At 37.8% G+C, this 20380-nt stretch overlaps 1 protein-coding gene and 1 long non-coding RNA gene across 2 annotated transcripts in view; one reads left to right on the top strand and one right to left on the bottom strand.

Annotated features, from left to right (window-relative positions):
- The window catches only part of mmp15b (matrix metallopeptidase 15b), a 29857-nt gene extending 16521 nt beyond the window's left edge, over positions 1–13336 (bottom strand). The window contains exons 1-4 of the mRNA XM_057338404.1: positions 12372–13336; positions 2157–2305; positions 1003–1125; positions 568–875 (exon numbers count right to left, since the gene is read on the bottom strand). Coding sequence (XP_057194387.1) covers positions 568–875; positions 1003–1125; positions 2157–2305; positions 12372–12491 — 700 coding nt within the window. The 5' untranslated portion in view covers positions 12492–13336. The remainder of the gene's footprint in view (positions 1–567; positions 876–1002; positions 1126–2156; positions 2306–12371) is intronic.
- Positions 13337–19771: 6435 nt separating this feature from the next.
- On the top strand, positions 19772–20300 carry LOC130558318 (uncharacterized). The gene is made up of 3 exons (XR_008963418.1): positions 19772–19936; positions 20037–20119; positions 20205–20300. It is a non-coding gene; the product is annotated as an uncharacterized LOC130558318 (long non-coding RNA).
- The last annotated feature ends 80 nt before the right edge of the window (positions 20301–20380 follow it).

The following is a 20380-nucleotide window of genomic DNA, read 5'->3' on the forward strand; positions in this document are numbered from 1 at the left end:
GATGTTCCTGTGACAATGGTGGATGCCAATTACTTTTGTCAGTTTCAAGTTATTTCAGAGAAAATTGTGCATTCTTTGTTTTTTGTGGAGAGGTACCAACAAATTTGAGCACGTCTGTATGCTGGTTAGTGTGTAATTCACACTAGCCACTTTGCACATCCCCATGCATGACCTTTGCATTTTAATTGGGTCTACAGAACTAAAACAAAATTCTTCCTAAATGTAACTTCAATAAAAAGAACATTCTTTCTGACATTTTCTACTTTATATCTTCACATGAAGGACAGATAAAAGTGTCCAATGTTATAGTGATTACAATCCAAAATTGGCATATTTCTTCAAAATACCAGGAAAGTACATCCATAAGTTACAAATAAAATGCTTTTAATCATTTCTTCACTACAGGTGACGCTAGTGCATTATCCTACACACTGTAATCTCTTCAAATGTCCAACATCATAATTAATGCGTAAAAGAGTTAGAAATTGTATTTTACATTTTGAAAAGAACTCTACTTCCTCCTCTGAATGACCCAAAACACAATATACCAGCATGCTGTGGACTTACCCTGCAAGTTTTCTGAGCCAAGCGTCCATGGCTCGTCCGAGTCAAAGTGAGTGTCTCCGCCCATCCCTGGACCAGGGAAGTAAGCATGTGCCAGGAATCCCCCCTCTCCATCAAAGGGTGAGCTGTCACCATGGAAACCAGAGGCGAAGAAGATCATGATGTCAGGTTCCTTCCGACGGCCGTATTTGACCTCAAAATAAGGAATTTCATCGAATTTGAGGGGTGTCACCTTCTCCCACACCTTGAAGGCCCTTCGGATGGCCTCATACGAGTTGTACTCGCCGATCTTCGGGGTGTAGTTCTGAATACTGCAGACATGCCAGAAACAAATAAGAATTCATCAACTTTAGATACAACATTGCCACACTGAATTATTGTAGATGAAGGAGAATATATGGTGGATGGGCGGATAGTGGAAAAGTAAATCGCACACACCTAAAAGTCAATTGGGTCTTGTCCCATTTGTGGCCAGTGAGTGCGTATCTTTTCCGTCGGACGTTGGTTTTGATTTGACCCCCGAACTTATCTGGTACACCACAGCGGGGTCTTTTCATGGCCCTTTCAAGAGAAAAACCAGAGACCAAGTTAATGAGGATACATGACATAAAATCCTTTAACATAAGCTGAAAAAGAACTTTTCCTTATTATTGGTGCGTCCTGGCTTTGATCATATTAGTATTTCCTTTAAACGTCATTTTTTATAGTGAAGATCTATGGAATATTGATAAACAAATGTTTTTGCAGTATTTTACAACCAATGGTAGACAAGCATATTGGTACATAAACATGAATAAACATTTTGAAAAAGCAACGATCACAATGTTTTGAAAGCATAGCCATAGCAATTCAATATTACACGTGGTACTACAAGGTTTATTATAACCTCTACAGAACAGCTTGTCAACCCTGTCTGAACAAAGTTATATATAAACGTTCTACTCATGTCATTATAAGACAAAAAATAACCAGAAGTCCTCCACTTAGACAAACACTTCCATAGAGATTAGGTTAAAATAACCCAGAATGTGTTTGTAAGAATATCCTCTATAGAGTAGTATTATTCATGACTGCCTGTTCAGTTACAGGTTTAAAGGGATACTTTGGTAGCAAATAAAAATTTCCCCATGTTTTACTCACCCTCAAGGCATCCTAACTGAATATGGTTTTCTTCTTGAAGAATAATGCAGTCGGAGTTATAATACCACGTATCATTTTACTTCCAAGCGGTAGAATGAGAGTGAATGGGTGTTGACTTTTTGAAGCTCCAAAAAGTGCATCCATCGATCAAAGAACTGCTCGACACGGCTCCGTGGTCTTAACAAAGGTCTTCTGAAGCGAATCGATGCGTTTGTTTAAGAGAAATTTGTTTTATAACGCCGACTGCATTATTCTTCAAGAAGAAAACCATATTCAGTTAGGATGCCTTTAGGGTGAATAAAACATGGGGAAATTTTGTGGTAGTAAAGTATCCCTTTAATTGGATATAACAGCCTATAGATGTTTTAACTAAGATGAACAGCAGCTGATGTGTTGCTTGTGTCTGCTGCCCTGAGGTCTACATTAACATCATGTGATGAAGAGTCTCTTACTCGATGGTGGCTGGGTCTAACTCTCCGGTGATTTCCAGCCCATAAAAGCGCTGCATGTCGCTGATGGAGTTAGACAGGATTTGAGCCGAGCGCATGGTAGACATCTGCCTGCTGGCCTGAGGGAGGTAACCGTACATTCGCAGCCAGGACTGAGAAAAAAAAAAGAGACAGGGGAAATTAAAGGGAGAGATCTGGTTTAAAAAGAGCATTTATTAAAGGTCCAATGTTCAATTTTTTGGAAGATTTATACACAAAGGCGCACAGTGGTGCGGTGTTTACAGAGTTTTTCCTTCAGAAAAGCGACTAGCGTCTTTTTTGATAAACATTAGCTTTCAATGAGTGGAAAAATGTCTCTCTCGGCGTCTTCTCTGTTCAGTGAGCGGCAGAAGCAGCACATTCATGACCAAACCGGAGTGAGTACAAAATAGCACTTACAAGTACCTCTCATTGTGACTGCCTGGACATATGAACATAAACATATGTCTGTAATTATTATATTATGTCTGACAACAGAAACATTAAATACATTAATACAAACAGTTGTAATAAAGTACAGTAAGTTCAGAGAGTAAACGCAAGAACAGTGTGATGACGAACATGCTAATTAGCACGTAACGCCTCCTTGCACCATAGTGACGGTCACGGTAATAATAGATTATGACAGATTTTTTACAAGCCTGTCCGTCAAAATGACAGACAAAGAAAACTCTAGCGCAACCTCTGAAAGAGTCAACAAAAATGACATTAAAGGAATAATTTGTCAACTTTTTAAGGTAGTCCACCCAAAAAACACATTTTGTTATCCTTTCTTCACCCTGACTATCTTTCTGTGGAAACCAAAATATATTTTGCGAGATGACTTGGTGGTTTTGTGTTCATACAAGGGAAATCAATGGGGGGAAATACTGTTACCAACATATCCAAAATATCTTTATTTGTGTTTTGCGGAAGAAATAAAATGTGGGTAAACATTTATTTTTGGATGAACTTTCCTGTAAGGGCAATGAACATCAGTCTTACACTGACAATGAAGGAGAAATTAGATCTTGCCACACTCTGCAAGAACGTCACACCTGTTATAAGAGACACATAATACTATATGCCAGACTGTGGGAGAACATGAGGCGGATGTGAACGCAGATTGAGGGGTGACTGCACCAGCTGGAAAAAGCCCATTTATAAGCCTTCAGAAACAGACAGAAGCCACTCTGCACTCACTGCTGGGGGGTTTCCTGAGGCTACAGACATGCATGAAGTCACTGCTCTGCTTCCATATGGCCCACTTGTTAGATGTGGGGATTTCAGAAGCCAGAGGGTCTTCTTGTTCATTAAATAGGGTGAAGTGGGGGTGAGGGTCGGACTCTTGTGTGGTGCTTCTACTGTTAATCTTCCTTAATTAGGCAATTAGCAAAAATTGGGCAATTAAACTGCCCATTGTTGAGCCTGCCCTGTGGTGACAGTAACCAGGATGTGCTGCACCAGACAGATCTCCCCACAGGCAAGTAACCTCACAAATGTTCTGAGATCTACTTCATAACTCAATAACTGTCTTCTAGACAGCAATGAAATTCAATGAAGAGCAAACAGAGATGTTTACCGATACTCCTGAGAAAAACGCCCACGTAATCTTACCTCTGTTCTCTAGATATTAACAACTCAACTCGCCTGCTGTGCTCAGATGGGCCAATATAGTGAGATTTGTGATCAAAAGTCAGATCCCAGAGGCAAAACCTATTGGTCAAAAATTGACATTTAATTTCTCAGGAGATATGACAATTGTTCAAATATATAAAAAGGTTTGGAGCTGTAAAAAATTCAAAACTAATAATTGGATTGTATAGGTAAAATAATCAGGATTTGCGAAAATTTAAAGAGGAATGGTCATATTAAAATCTTTAATAATACTGATTTCTGATAAGCAGAAATCTCAGATTGTGACAGAGCTCAGATTGTGACAGATTTGTGAAATTTGTGGGTCTGGAGTCTGGACCTTCGTTTAAGACAGGCTAGACTTACACCGTGTCTACACCGGATGCGGCACGGCGCGATGCGACAAGAGACAATATAACAAATTAGAACCCATTATAATTTTAAAATTTGTCCACACCGGACGTGGCGCGACAATCCCATTAGAACAAGCCATGTGTCGCACCGCGTCCGGTGTAGACACGGTGTCAATCAAAAGTTTCCATTTGCTCTACTTTTTATCTCATTGAAGTCTAGGATAAATAATTGAGATTAAAGAGAACTCATCTGTGATTTTTTTGTTGGTGATATTCAAACATTTAAAACAAAACAGAAACCCCATCAGATTTTTCCCAAACCAAAGTGTCTTAGCTAAGATATCCACGTACTTTAAAGTTCTGTATGTCAAAAAAATGTCCTGTTTGTTTCTATTTTCTATTTCACTTAAAGGTCCAGTGTATGACATTTAGTAGCATCTATTGGAGAGGTTGCAAATTACACCCAAGGGCTCACTCCATCCCTCCCTTGAAGCACTATGGCGGCAGACACAGGACTAAGATGTCTTCATGTTTTCGCTTCTTTCCCGAACGCGCTCTGTAGAACAGTTTGTCCGTTTAGGGCTACTGTAGAAACAACATGGCAAATTCCATGCAAGGGGACCTGCGGTGTATGTAGATAGAAATGGCTCATTCTAAGGTAATAAAAACATAACACTTCATTATGTAAGATCTTTATACACCTCTGAAGACATAATTATGTATGTTATATTGCATTTCTGTCAATAGATCCTCCAAAAAATCACACAGCATCTTTAAGTAAGGTACTATGAGAGCAACATCTGAAGCAAGGTTGATACTTGAATAACACTTGAAGACTTCAAATGAGAATTGCAATAAAAAATGATTCCATTAGCAGTTTGAAAATGTCTCTCGCAAGTTTATATTTTGCGATTTTATTTTCACAACATATTGTATGTAATATAGATGTCAGAACTTCAGATTAAAATCTCAGTTCAATAGGCACAATAAAATAAACAAGCTGCAATATTGAAAGGATCACTTAGGACAAAATGCTCTGGATTGTGTTTGTGACTTGACAGGGTTGGACTTCAGCTGGCATTTATTAGCAGGGGGTCAATGTGAATACCCCTTCTAGACTTCTGGATGAATGTAGGGGTTCACTGACTTTATAATGTCCCCTTCTCTTTCTACTTTGTCACACAGTTGCCTGGCCTGGACACCCCCTTTTTCACTGCCACACAAAACAAGGACCTTTATAAGAACCTGTGAAGGTAGCTGAATAACACACAAATAGTTCAATAGATGGCACTGTTTCTGGCCGTGGCTAATATGCCCACCGCCAAAATGTTGATCAGCACACATGGGAAAATCCAGAATACAACAACACCATGCCTGCCTTTTTCTCCCAAAGTCTCAACATTATTTGTGCATATTATGTTTTGTTCATTACGGTCATTCTTTTTGAGCAAAAATGGAGATTCCCTACATCTTACAACATCCCTTAAAACATGTTTTGTTTTTCACAGAAACACACAATGACACGGCATTGCAACAACTTGACGATGAGTAAATGATGACAATGTTTTTGTGTATCTGTATGAAAAATCTCCTTCAAGTGAACAAACCATTCACAATTTAAAATACAAACATTCCCTCATACATTTAATCTAAAACCTGGGTAAAAAGTCCATGTTATTTAACATCCCTCATGTTTAATCAAAGTATCCACAGATTTCATACTCACCCTGACCCACAATCGTGTTTGTATCAGTCTATACACTATAAGAAGGGAAGTGCTGAAGGGCTGTTCAGTGTAGCACACACCTCACCCTATAGATAAGACTGTGTTTCTTTCAGTCGGTCTGAGCCCTGGGGCTTTTAGCAGGGCAAGAGGTGGAAGGGTGTGTGTCCTCCCACAAGAGGAGAAACACATTAACCCAGTGTTCTCCCTACTGGCTAACAAGAGAGAACAACTTTTGTGGTTTCTATATCTCAAGGTCACCTAAAGTCATTCGGCTAAATATTCATTGAAGGACACAAATGACAAGTTCTTCAGACCCCCCTTTTAAAAGCATAAAGTGTTTCAGCGTCCACCACCACAACATCCCATGTCTTGCATACAGAGTAAGTTTTGCAGTCAAAAGAGGCAAGGAGGGCCATCTTTCTCTCCAATCAAGCGCCGTGCCAGCCGCTGCCTCAATGGGACCTTGAGAGCGTCTGCCAATAGCACGTCCTCCAGGAACCTGTGATTCACAACGCGCTGTAAAAGGACTCGGGTTTTGTGTGCGAGAGTGTGTGTGTGTGTGTGTCCAGAACAATGTCAGCCAAGATTCTAACGGCTAGAGAGTGCTATTATTCTTCAGCCTTGGGTGCATGCCATCTTTTCGGTCATTAAGTGAAAGGCAACGTAGAGCGGGCAAACCGGATCAAGTGAAAGTGATTAAGGGGGAGGAATAAAATAAGTTTGGTAAGTTTGCGTTTGGTGCTCCAGACAGGATCCTGAATCAGATTTGTTAGGTAACTGGTCAAGGGAGCAGTGCATTGATTGTTGGTAACCTAACCATTCACCATTCACTTGCATTGGTTTCATATCAATGAAAGTCAAAGGGTACCACCATTGTTCGTTTACCAACATTTTTCAAAATATCTTCTCTTGTGTTCTGCAGAAGAAAAAGTCTTTGAAGGTTTGAAAGAGGGCTAGTAAATGATGACAGAATTTTTTTTTTAACTATTACAATAAAATATAGAAATATGGATAGGGCTGTGACGGTGGCTGTGACAACCGCACCACCGCGGTGGTAAAGTGCCATGACGGTAGAGAACGGCCACCGGCGGTAGTGCACGTCACTCTGACAAATATAGGTGTAATAAATATGAGAGTTGCGATAACGATTGCTAGTTGTAGCCTTTCAGTTGTGGATGGTTTTATTTAAAAGATTTTACATTAACAGAAATGATTGGCATACGTTTCCGTTAATGCGTTCGAGCGCGGGCCTACACGGCAAAACCCAGGTTATTCTGCGGGTTTTGCAATGGATCTTGTTGTGAAATGAACAGATACGTAAAATCAAAACTGGCTATGACCCGCTTGCTTAGTGTCGGAGCGCGCGCAGGTTTTGCCGCGGTTGCGGAGAGACATCTCTTCATTTGCGCTCCTGTGCACATCTTCTGAACGCGCATTTAGTGCAGCTGTACACATTTTAATCTGGACAATGTCAACAAGTAAGTTTCACATCAACGAGTCGGAAAAAGTAAAGTTTTTATGGCAATCTGAATAGGAAAGCCAATGTAGGTTTAAACAGTTTGTTTCAAATGGAATTGTCAAGGACTGTAAGGGTTAATACGCCACTGACTGAAGTTACTGCAACAAGAGCTTTTTTATTTAGTATTTAGCTTTATTATATCATTTAAGTTTTCATTATTTACTGATGTTTATTTAAATGTTTTATATGCTGTAGTGTGCCGTTTCACTGATGGATTTGCACGTTAAACATTGACGGATGTTTCATCCTCATTTATTTCAGATATCATATTTCAATTTCAAGTATTTAACAATTTCAAGTATTTAAATAAGGTCTATACTTCTCTTCCACTCGTCATGTGGTTGCTACACGCAAATATAATAATATAAATATTATTTATATAAATAATATATATTTCTCAACCACCGCACCACCGCGGTCGATTTGTCTATTACCACCGCGGTGGTAAAAAACTGCCACCGTCACAGCCCTAAATATGGATTGATTGAATTTTATTGAATTTTATCAAAGTTTGTGTTGTTGTCTTAGCAACAAATCAAACCAAAACTTCACAAAATAAAATTAATGAATGGTCCAGTGTATGAAATTTAGTGTCATCTAGTGTCGAGCTTGTGAATTGCAACCAACGGCTCACTGCGCCGTTCACCCCTTCCTTTCGAAGCACTACGGTGGCTGCCACAGCACTAAGATGTCATCAAGTTTTCACTTCTTTGCCGAAGGAGATGACATATTACCGAAACACGCTCTATAGAGTAGTTTGTCCATTTAGGGCTACTGTAGAAACAGGGGAACCACGTGTATGTAGATAGAAATAGCTCATTCTAAGCAGTGCTTCATTTGTAATTGAAAATTTCCCGGAACAAAATCAGCAATTGAAAGGCGCTGCGACCGACACAGACCATACAACTTAAATTATCCCGGAACAAGTTTTTTTATGTGTGTAGCTGACGTGATTATTATAAAACACCACTGACATTCAGTTTACTATTCTGCGCCAAGTGACAAGTAAATAAATTAAATCGCTCACATTGTCTAATCTTCAAGAATAGCCCACAGGACAATATATATTTATCTCTTCCCGCTGTTCACTGCGTGCAAAACTATAAGCTTCACCAACCAATGAGGGTGATTTTCAATTAAACCTCTAAATTCATCCGCATAAGCCCACTCCGTACTGGCGCGGTCTCACTCACTCATTCACACAGTCACTTCACCATGCTCATGTGTAGGCTTGTTCGAGCTCATTCGGCACTTTTCCGACCGATCGGCGAGATTAGCCGCTTGCAGTCGACGAAGGAGTTGAAAAAGGAGCAGTCAAGTCGGACACCTGGAAAAACACCTGCTGCTTGCCGTAGTTACGTTCGCGCCGTGTTTCCTTTTCAAAGCGCGAATTAAGTGGATTTGCATAGTGGATTAGTGGATAAATAAACACTTCACATTGCATATGTTATGTGCTGCTTAACACTGTCTGCCTAAAAATCATGGTAAACATAAGCATATATTATTAAATTACCAACGGAGTCCGTATTCGTTTCATTTTTATTTTATTAAACGACACAAAATAACATGTTATTATGATTATACGAACAGAGTTTTAGCTGTTTTAAAAACATGCATTAATAAGTATTAGTTGAACTGAAGGTGTTATAATAAACCCGAAACGCATGTGATCGTTGTCATGCGGTGTATCTAGCCAATCATGAAAAGCTGTGTCGTCATCACAGCCTGGTGCAGCCGCTCCTGAGATGCTGCACCGGCTGAGCAAGCCGGCTGTTCTCGAAACGCTCTCGCGGTACATTGACGCGCCGGTTCAAGTCGGACAAAATTTCTAACTGGCATGCACTGCTTCAAGTCAGATTTCGATCGATCTGCTCAGCGCCGCATCAAGTTGAACAAGCCTAATGCCAGATTGTTTAAAACAAATACCGGAACGCCAAAGTAAAAAATCTCAAATTAAGCACTGATTCTAAGGTAAGAAAAACATAACACTTCATTATGTAAGGTCTTCATACACCTCTGAACACATAGTTATGTATATTATCTTGCATTTCTGTGGATCCTCCAAAAAATGACACATCGGACATGCCTTTGAGGCCAGTAGCCCTCCATACAAGTTTTGGAAAAGGCTAGTGGGTAGCTGAGTTGACCCCGACTCTTAATAAGAGGAACAGACCTACCAGTCATCTACTAAGACACAGACACAAGTGCCGTTTCCTAGTCCAATCACATCTCATTATACTTTACGTTCATAATAACAAACAGACCTCGGAGCACCAGAGATGGTCCTGATATGCCCGATATTACCGTGGATACACAGGGACGGACATAACAAGTGGCGCTCCAGGGGTTAAACGCAAGACCGTGATAATGTTTCAGGAGGTGATACAGTCGGCTCCTTCTGTTCTACTGTTCTCATACCCCCCACCCAAATCCCGCTTGAGTTTGTTCTGTATCTATCTTGCTACACTTATGAATGTAGTCAGCTGAACACAAGAAGTCTCATTGTTGTGCCTCGGGAGCCCTGCAGGCCTAAACATCTCACTCTGTTTCTGTTTGTGACCTATTTAGAAAACAGCTGTTGACTTCACCAATCACAGGCAGCACAAAGAAGCAAGCCACACCATCACACTTTCCAAATCACCAAACATTTCCTTATATATTTCCTTCATGGCATGGCCAGATGGGATTGTATTTTCTCATGAACCGGTAACTGTCATGCTAATAGTGAGTGAAACAGAATGCCTACAACCTGAAGGCAACTTCTGAAGCTACATGTTTGCCGCAAGCTGCATTCAGAACCGGATAAAGTCATATCTATGTTTGGAAGAGAGAATGCAATGCTATGAAGTATTGTATCGCAAATAGCAGAACAACAAAAGGCTCTCTGACCAACACCCACACACACACATATTCTCAACACTCCCTATTCTCACTCAAGCGTCTATTCTGTTTGTGCTATGCTCAACGGCCACACAAGCTTTCTTTGTCACTCATGATGAACTTCAAAGGAATACGCCTGACTTATCTTACATTATAGTAAAAATGAAGATACAAAAGATCCCTCCTATGAACTCTTTTTGTTGCTCACTCACAGTGACAAAAATTCAAGAAGTTGAAATCTTATGATCGCATGATAGAGCTTATGATGTTTTGTTTATCACAATGTTGAGTTTACTCACATAGCACTATGTGACGCGACCTTGAGCTATGGAAAGGCACTATATAAATAAAACTACTTCTTCTACTCACTGGAACTTTTTTGCATCCTTGAAACCTGACATCCAGAACCCATAAATAAGAATGCATGCATAACAATCCCAGAATTATCCGAACGCTACAACCATAGTAGGAAATATTGCTGGTGAACACAAAAGAAGATATTTTGAAGAATGTAGGAAAACAAACTGTTCTGGGGCACTTTTGACTCCCATTGTCATTTTTCCTACTAATGTAGTCAATGGTGGCCAAGAACTGTTTGGTTTCAAACATTCTTTTAAATATCTTTCTCTGTGTTCATCAGAACAAACAAATTTATACAGATTTGGAACAACTCGAGGGTGAGTAAATAATGATGACAGAATTTTTTTTTGCGCGAACTGTCCCTTTAAACATTCTCATAAATAATGGAAGAAAACGAAACACGTTTGGAGAGAAAAAACAGCAATGGCACGTGTTGTAGATGGCTGCAAAACACAACCTGTAAAGATGCTAGCATTACAAAATTGAGAAGCAGAACGTATCGCAGACGTGGCAGCGAGGATTGACAATGTAAGACACCAGACATTCTCGTTGACAATGCTTTTCAACACTCCTCTAGGTTCTACTGAACCTATAGTTCACAAAGCATGTGGGTAACAACTGTCTGGTTTGAAAGTATCTCAAATTCTACTTAACATCTCAAAACCTTAATGATTAAAACACCCCCGAATCAAACATCCAGGCCAGTGGCACACCTCTGGTTTTAATAACATCATCCATTATGGGCCACCAAGTTTAAGCAACTATCTTTCCCATCCTACTGTGAAAATGACTGTTCTAATACTTCAAGCCTCTGACACCTCAAAATCAATATGAGGTTTGCTGTCAGATTTAGTGATTAGCTCAAATAAAGAAACATTTCTGAAATTCAGAGAGCTTGTTATTCTGTCAGTCTTCATATACAGTGCCAGACCACCAATGACAGGGTTTGGACCACTGCAGCATGTAATGGTACACCACAAACAAACCTTAAAACCACACTGCTGCAACAGTTTACACCCAACATAAAAAAATGTCAAATGTCTTCAAAGTATAGAATACTGGTGTTTAAAAAGCAATGCCTTTAGTAAGAACTTCTTAAATTACTCATGAATGTTACAGGCAACATCTTAAAGGGATAGTTCACCCAAAAATGAAAAATATAAAGCACCAGTATGAGCACATAGAAAGATATTTGGAAAAACGTTAGTAATTTTCAGTTCCGGGACATCATTGACTACCATAGTAGGAAAAATTAAATGGTAGTCAAATGTGCCCCAGAACTGTTTGTTTTCCTAAATTCTTCATAAGATCTCATTTTGTGTTCAACAGATCAAAAAAAATACAATATTTTTATTCTGCTATGGTCGTGGATGATGTCCCAGAACTGAAAATTGCTAACATTCTTCCAAATATCTTTCTCTGTGTTCATAGGAACAAAGAAATGTATACAGGTTTGGAACAACCTGAGGGTGAGTAAATGATGACAGAATTTTCATTTTTGGGTGAACTATCCCTTTAAGCGGAAGAAACTCTGTTCAATGAAATCCAGAGACATGAGGAGCTGTGCAGAGAGACTAACACACAGAGCATCACAAGGAAATACACAATCCATATGGTACAATAGAGAGATAAGTGACATAAGTGGTTTTCTTGTGTGAATGGTCAGTTTGTGATATAATAATGTGCTTTGTGATTGACACTTAAAATAAAAATGTCAATATATTTACCTCTCCATTGAAGGATTCGTCTCCTAAGGTGCGCACATCCGTGATGTAAATCATCAGAATACAATAAATAAGAGTCCGTCTCCACAGTAACGCCATCGGGTCAACCCATAATACCGCCATGCTCACCAGGATCAGACTGCCTGTGTGATGCTGAATCTAGTGCTTTGTCCTCTTCTCTTCAAACATATACCCAAAGATGCTTGAATTAAAACTGTTATTTGGTTTAATTAGCGAGCGCGTAAAATGCATTCAATGCAATTTAGTTTTGCACATTATTTGGTGCGCTTCGATGATGCACAATCAATTCTATTAAAAAGTGTACCAAAAACAAAATGCATGTAATTTAAATAACATAAAAAAACAACTAAAGTTGCTCTTGTGTACTTTCTGCAGAAATGCACGGGTCCTGTGTCAAAAGTACATTGTAAACGCTGTTTAAAGTAGAGAGGACTCTCAAGTCGTACCAAAAGTCAGTGTCCGATGCTCTGGTCTGAGCTTCTGAGTGGGTCAGGTATCATATCCCGCGGGTGTGCCCGCTTAATGCTCGTTGCATCCCCCCTCACGTGGTGCTCACAAAATTAACAATAGCTTGCTACAACCTACTTCAAAGCACGCGACGCGCAAAACTAAGTTGCAATTTCCGCTTGGATTACGACTCCGTGAACAAAGCATGAATATCCACAGTTGACCGGGACGCGGGACTGAAACACGCTTGTTAAATGAGAAATAAAACAACGAAGCCTTTGGTCGACCACCATGCAACAGCGCTCAAATTGTTAGCAGATGACAACGACGCGTTATGACACCTGCTCTGGATGGTCGCCCAGCTCGTAAAGATTTAATATGATGGGTTTCTTCTCGATAAAATCCACGTTTTCTCTGTTTTCCTGGAACGCTTCCACTTTGTATCCGCTGTGCGCTCGCAACGCCTCGTGTTCAGTTTGTCGCGCGGACTTTGCGCCGCGTCCCGCTGTCATACGCCGGAGGGGAGGGGAACAACACCCCCGTCAGGACTACCTAGGATTTTTCTGCTCTAACATAATGAGGGGTACTTTACGACGCGCAGATTTAAATAAAAATGCACTTTTAGCAGGTTTTCATCGGCTTATGTTCGGTTGAAATTCACAACAAAGATTAATAAATGTTGTGGAAAATAATTGCTCATTGTTAGTTCACGCTATAAACACTGACTAATATTAATGAATGGAAACTTATTGTAAAAGTGTTACCAAAAATGCTTGAATTTTTTCTCATTAAGAATCCCTAGACAGCAAACGTAAGTTGTAACGGAGCAAATAACATTTTGGAGCGAAAAGTTCATTTTAACTCTCTCTGGAAACATATTTATTATTTATTTCATGTTCCAGTGCTGAAAAAAGATTTTATTTAATAAAAGAGTTTCTTCATAATGCTTTATCATATACATTATATACCATGAAAGATAAATAAATTGACCATGTTCTACCCACTTAATGTCTCCCCGACTATATTTTAAAAAAATGTGTTTAATATATAGGCCTACATATTTTAATCTATATAACTACTGCTCCCTCACATCGTCCTTTCTCTATTAAAACTATTCTAACGTTTCGTCTTAAAGAAACAGTTCACCCTCATTGTTCTGAATCTGTATAAATTTCTTTGTTCTGATGAACACAGAGAAAGATATTTGGAAGAATGCTTGTAACCAAACAGATCTTGGCCACCATTGACTAGATGAAAAATGTCTTTGTTCAGTTGAACAGAAAAGAAGATATTTTGAAGAATGTAAGAAAGAAAACAGTTTTGTTGCATTTTTGACTACCATTGTAATTTTTCCGACTATGATAGTCAGGTGGTCAAGAACTGTTTGGTTACAAGCATTCTTCCAAATATCTTTCTCTGTGTTCATCAGAACAAAGAAATTTATACAGATTTGGAACAACTCGAGGGTGAGTAAATGATGACAGAATTTAAGTTTGGGTGCACTGTCCCTTTAAGTAAATAAATGTGATGAATATAAACAGTATCTTAAAATGTTTGAACATTTCTATGCGGGATCAAGCCATGCCTCCTCAACACCTAAAAACTGCAAGGGCGCCACCTACCGATAGTCAGACAAAACCATCAGCACCATCCCTGCGTTTTTGAACCATTCCATTACAGGCACCTTAACAAGAAGCAGAACAATTCACAATGTAACAAAAAAGGCAATGCAGCCTGAACTTCCTGTTTTAATCTGTTTAATTTTAATTTGTTTTAATATCTGATTTCAGCAGTTTTTCTAACTCTTGATCAATTCAAAAGCTTGTTTATGAACCTATTAGGGGAGACTGGGGATGGTTGCGATATGGGGCAGTTGCAACATGGCTTATTTCTCCAATTATAAATAAGCTAGAGTGATGATGCTCATATTGCATGCTTAGTTTGCCCCTTCCCTTTTCTGGGAAAAAATCTGCCATATGTGACCATTCCTTCTGGACAAAATCAAATTTCATCATAAAAAGTATTTTTTAATGCTCTGCATTTTTTTCGTACTTTCTAAACTGTTTTTGTGAAAACATATATATTCATATACTATATATCATATTGTTATCCTCTAGAAGACATAGCTAGCAAGTGTCAAAGTTATTGTGTATAGATAGCAAATTTTATCACGACTGCCAGTGTAGGGACAGTTGCAACATTTTTTTATTTGTAGTACAAATTTGTTGTAAAGCTTAGTTAAAGCATGGTTTGTTACTCATTACTTGAAATATGTTTTTCCAATTTAGTCCTTATACAGTCAATTTAACTATTAAGACACACACACAAACACACAGTTCAGTTCAGAGAAGTGCATAAAGTATTTCAGTAAATATTCAGTGTCTGGATTTTCGTAAAAAAATATTTTGCCAGTTTAACTTTTTAAAGACCATGTCTGTTCACAAATAAAATGAAGAAATTGCAAAATGATGGTATAGAATTTATTTTGTATTAAATTTTGATAAATGTTGCAACTGTCCCCTGCTATGGGGTCAGTTGCAACATTTGACTTTGTCTGTTCAAGTATAAATTGTGGGTATATTATCATACATACACGTTATAGTTATAATAATGTGGGTGGGTAGCTGACCGATATTACAATTTTTGCATTCCACTTAAAACAGTCTCTGAGAAACTGAAGGAAATACAAAAAGGGTTGCAACCATCCCCAGTCTCCCTAGGAGGATTAAAGCTGGAGTAAGCAAAGGAGAGAATGAACTTTGGTTATGAGTTATTGGTTAGTCAAATTAGACTATTTGAACATTCTCATGTGTTAGACAGTTTTATTAAAAGACTGTCAGTGAGTGTCAGAGACAAGGGCATAAATGACTGTGCTGCTAAAAGCAGCGCTTCTGTCTGAACTTGTCACCACAAACAAATTAAAGGGATTTCTTTGTTCGGTTGAACATAAAGAGAGATATTTTGGAATAATGTTAGCAACCAACAGTTCTGAAGCACCACTGACTGCCATAGTAGGAAAAATGTAAATGGTAGTCAAAGGTGCCCCAGAACTGTTTGTTTTCCAACATTCCTCAAAATATCTTCTTTTGTGTTCAACAGAACCAAAAAAATGTTCCCTACTATGGCAGTCAATGGTGCTTCAGAACTGTTGGTTGCTAACATTATTCCAAACAGTGGCGATCGGTGCCTCCTCTTCAGGGGAAGCAGGAATTCAAAATACGTGTTCGGCGCTTCACGTGAACCTACATCACGCATCATATCAAAATAGCGGTTTATGATGAAAGAGACGGTAAAAGAGAAAATCCCTTCCCTAAAAAAATGATCAAATGGAAATGATAATCAAACTGGTTAAACTTACCCCAGGAACTATGCTGGCCTGTACACAAGCACCCTATGCACAGGCAGAGATTAAAGACTAATCCGTTTTAAGGAAATACGTTTAAAAAAATGTTTATGTTTTCAGTAATACATTTAATAAATGTAACACATCACCCTCTTGTGGTTAGAAATGTAAAAACAACTGGGTATACTGAATTATTATATCACTATAATATTGTCAGAATAATAGCATGTTGTCATTAGTGTACAGTACTGTACTTGCTGTAAGCACTTTGTATAAGCAGTTTGTAAACTGTATACAACATTTTACAAGGACACAAATTATTCATCTATAAAATCATAAATGTAAACATTTTTTCTTTATTTACAGAGGGCATTTGATCAAGCATAAGAACTAATTGACTTGCTGTAAAACATATTACAATTTATAATACCTGTATGACGTCTGATTTGTATTTGTTTGTTTTTGATTCTATTTCTGTTATTATTTTATGTTATGGAATGGAACACATTATTTTATGTAATGTGTTCCTGTGGCTCAGTGGTAGAGAATTGTGTTAGCAGCGCAAAAGGTCGGGGGTTCAATTCCACAACACAAAAACATTCATAAACATTCAACAAATCATTTTCGTGGTTCTTTACAAATTATATTTTTTCAACATCAAATCTTAAAAAATATATAATTTAGGTATCAAAAACTATGGACCGTAAAAATTTTAATTTTGAAAAAAAAAAACGAAGGAAAATTCCCTTGTAAAAGTGTTAACTAATTCGTGCTCACAGCTAAAATATTGCAAGACTCGTCTACATGCTGTTACCTGGGGCAGCCCTTTTTCGGCATACACATGAAAATGCACTGTTGGAACTAAAATGGTTGTAACTCATGAATGCTTTGGAGCACAGACCTACGGTAGTTGTAGTTGTAGTTTATCGCTATAAAAATATTATGTTTAGATTTTATTTTAAAAAAACATAAAAAATCTGTGTTTCAGCCTAAAAATGTCAAAAGGTCAAAGTCCCAAGTAACACCATTTTTTTTTTATGGAGTTTGAGCTTGATAGACTAAATTATGCATCTTCTGTGAGTGTTTTAGCTGCAGTACCACAATATTCCAATAGGGGCCACCTTTGCTTTTGATCTGACATTGGACACCACAACAGACATTGAGATTCTTCATTTTCAATTTTTTTTAATTCTTCACATGAAGATTCGATGAAAAAATAGACAGGACCGTGAACAACATAATGAAAAAATGTAAAATGTATGTAAATGTGAACATGAAATGAATATTAGAAAAAAATTGCACTGTTCAACAATTATCCAACACATTTTTTAGAACTTTCAAATAGTGGTAAGAATAGTAAGAATTTATGAATTATTAAAAATTATGTACATCATGCCAGTAACGACAAATTATGTACATTGTGCCATGATAAAATAAGAATTCACATGCAAAATATTGAAGTAAAAGCAGGCATCTGGCAGGCGGAAACAATTTTTGAAGCACACTCTCGTCATTTATAAATAGATTACTCCTCCTACATAAATTATTTTATAAACAGTGAGGAAAAATGTATTCTAGAGGCTTAGACCTTTCCAACGATATATAGTTTGTCATGATAAGATAAGAATTCACATGCCAAATATTGAAGTAAATGTAAGTGTTCTGCTGGTGGAACAATGTCATTTAGCAGGACATCATTTTTTTGAAGCCCACTCTTGCCATTTATAAATAGATTACTCCTTCTACATATTTTATTTTATAAAACAGTGATGAAATATGTTTTCTTGAGACTTAGACCTTTCCAACGATATATAGTTTGTCATAATTATATTAGAATTCATATGCAAAACAAACTGTAAACTCAGATGTTCCGCATACGGACCCACGCCAGGTAACTTGTTACATATTGCATAATTATGCATATTGCATAATAAGCTATGCTAGTCAAATTACAAGCTGTACTTTTCCATCATTCAAATGTCTTTAAAAGGAAGTAATTTTCCATCGACTCATATGGCCACAAATGATGACAATATACAGTTCAGTTGTGTTACCCCACTCTAAAAAAATGGTGCAATAGCACTAAAAGAGGTTCTTGGCTCGTAATCATAGGGGAACCACTTTTAGCGTTATATAGCAACATATCTTGGTGCATCAGTGGTTCTTCAGCGGTTCTTTGTAAAATCAAATAGTATACTTTAATAGAAAAGTACTAGTATGTTTACTTAATTTTGGCCAAAATGTTGTTGTTACTAGACATTGTTAATTGTTGTTAAATTTTTAAAAGTTGACAGAACTAACAAAAAGTAAGTAAAATTTCTTAAAATGTTTAAGACGTTCTTTTGAGCATGCGTAATGAAGCACAACTCCCCTCCCCCACACCTTGCTTCGAGCACATGGACTAATAGGATTGTGAACTTCGCCTGATTTAAGGTAATTACCGTCTTTTTATTTGTTTTTTTGTTGGTTATTCATATTATTGGCACTTCTTTACATTGATATTATCTTGTGTTGTCTTGTATCTTGTTAGGAATTTAAAACGTTTTTGTCGACACGTGTCGTTCTAAATATTAGATTCCTAAATTAGTTGTTGTCCGATTTATAAGTGTAAAATCAGCAGCCAGGATGCTTGCTATTACTTTTAAAAATGCTTGATTTTTATTTACTTGGGCCTAAGTAATCGGCTATGATATTGCGGGAAGTGACTTGCTAGAATTTGTAATTCATTAAGGGCTGTATAAACGCATTGCATCTTAATTGCATTCATTGCAGTTGTCATTATGAAAGTTTATTATTAGCTTGGCTTTTATAATCTTGTTAGTTATAACTTTCAAGTAGTGGTGTTTTAGGGCTGGGCGATAAAAATACACCTTTATCAATAACGATAGAAAAAAATCGATATAATCCTCCAAACTTAACATGTATGTAGACATGAAGTTCTGTTGCATAACCATGCGTAGACACTGGATCATAAAAAGCCTTATATATTTTTAGACCGTTCGAACTAGCCCGCATTTGCAACCTGCAGGTTTGGAAGGCGCAACTTTAAAATGCATGCAAATAATAAACTTTCGTGATGATGATGTGCAATGCGTGTGATGTCAGAGAAATATACACTATTAAATTGTGGATGTAAATGTGTATCGCCCTGCCTGGGCGCGTGTGCAAACAACGAACACTGAAGCACGAGTAACCGTCTCTCTGTAAAAGCTAAACTTTCAAGTGATTTGACTCACAGACGTTTATCCTGACATATGGCGCGCACACAGACACATTTACAGGTACAGAACAAAGTTCTCTTTCGCATCTTATTAGCTATCTAGCTGTAAAGTGCACACAAATTATGTGAAAAACACACAAGGTTCACATAAACACAGTGGCTCCTCAGTAGGGGTAAAATCTTTGCGTGTCAGGTGGCACCTGGCGACCCGTCACTCCTGCCTCGCTGCCTGTCGCTGTTTCATGTGCCTGCCTCGGGACCTGTCACTGTTTTATTCACGTTACACTGCCTATTATTTGCCTTTTGATACCCTTTTCTTCAATGACATGTTTGTGCATTTGCTTTATTAATAATGTTTTGCATGTTGGCAGACTTCAAATATATAGTACATGTTAGCAGACTAATATATGTACAATTATTAAAATGATTGCTTTTTAACAGACAGAGGCAATAATAGAAAGAGTGTATGAAGTCACACAACTGGCTAGAGATTCCATGGAGAATACGTCCTACATTCTGGACGTTATGACCCCTGAGGTAAACATAATGATACTGTTAACACTTCTACACAATAAATAGGACAATGGCATTTAATGCACTTTGCACAATTTAAAACTGTCCAATATTTTTCAAAAAGGTAACCCTCATTATTCTCCACAAGACTGAGGGCTTTCACAGGTACCAGGGAGAAATGGCATTACAGTCAAACATTTCTTTGGAGTAAGTCTTCCTTTTCTGTTGTTATTCCTTTCTGGCTAACATATTTATGAAATGCTTATTTAAGTGTACTATTTGCCTTTTACAGGGTGCAATGTACTAATCCACCATGGTTCTAATTGAACGTCAGCAAGAATCTTTTCCCAACCCTTTTTGAGGAGATGGGATTTCATAAATAGGTTTCATGTTACATATGTAAAATATTATGTAAGAAATGTAAAATATTATAGTATCATTATATGTTACTGCTGTAACAATATAAAT

This window comes from Triplophysa rosa, linkage group LG1 (assembly GCF_024868665.1).
Source record: "Triplophysa rosa linkage group LG1, Trosa_1v2, whole genome shotgun sequence".
Classification (NCBI taxonomy): domain Eukaryota; kingdom Metazoa; phylum Chordata; class Actinopteri; order Cypriniformes; family Nemacheilidae; genus Triplophysa; species Triplophysa rosa.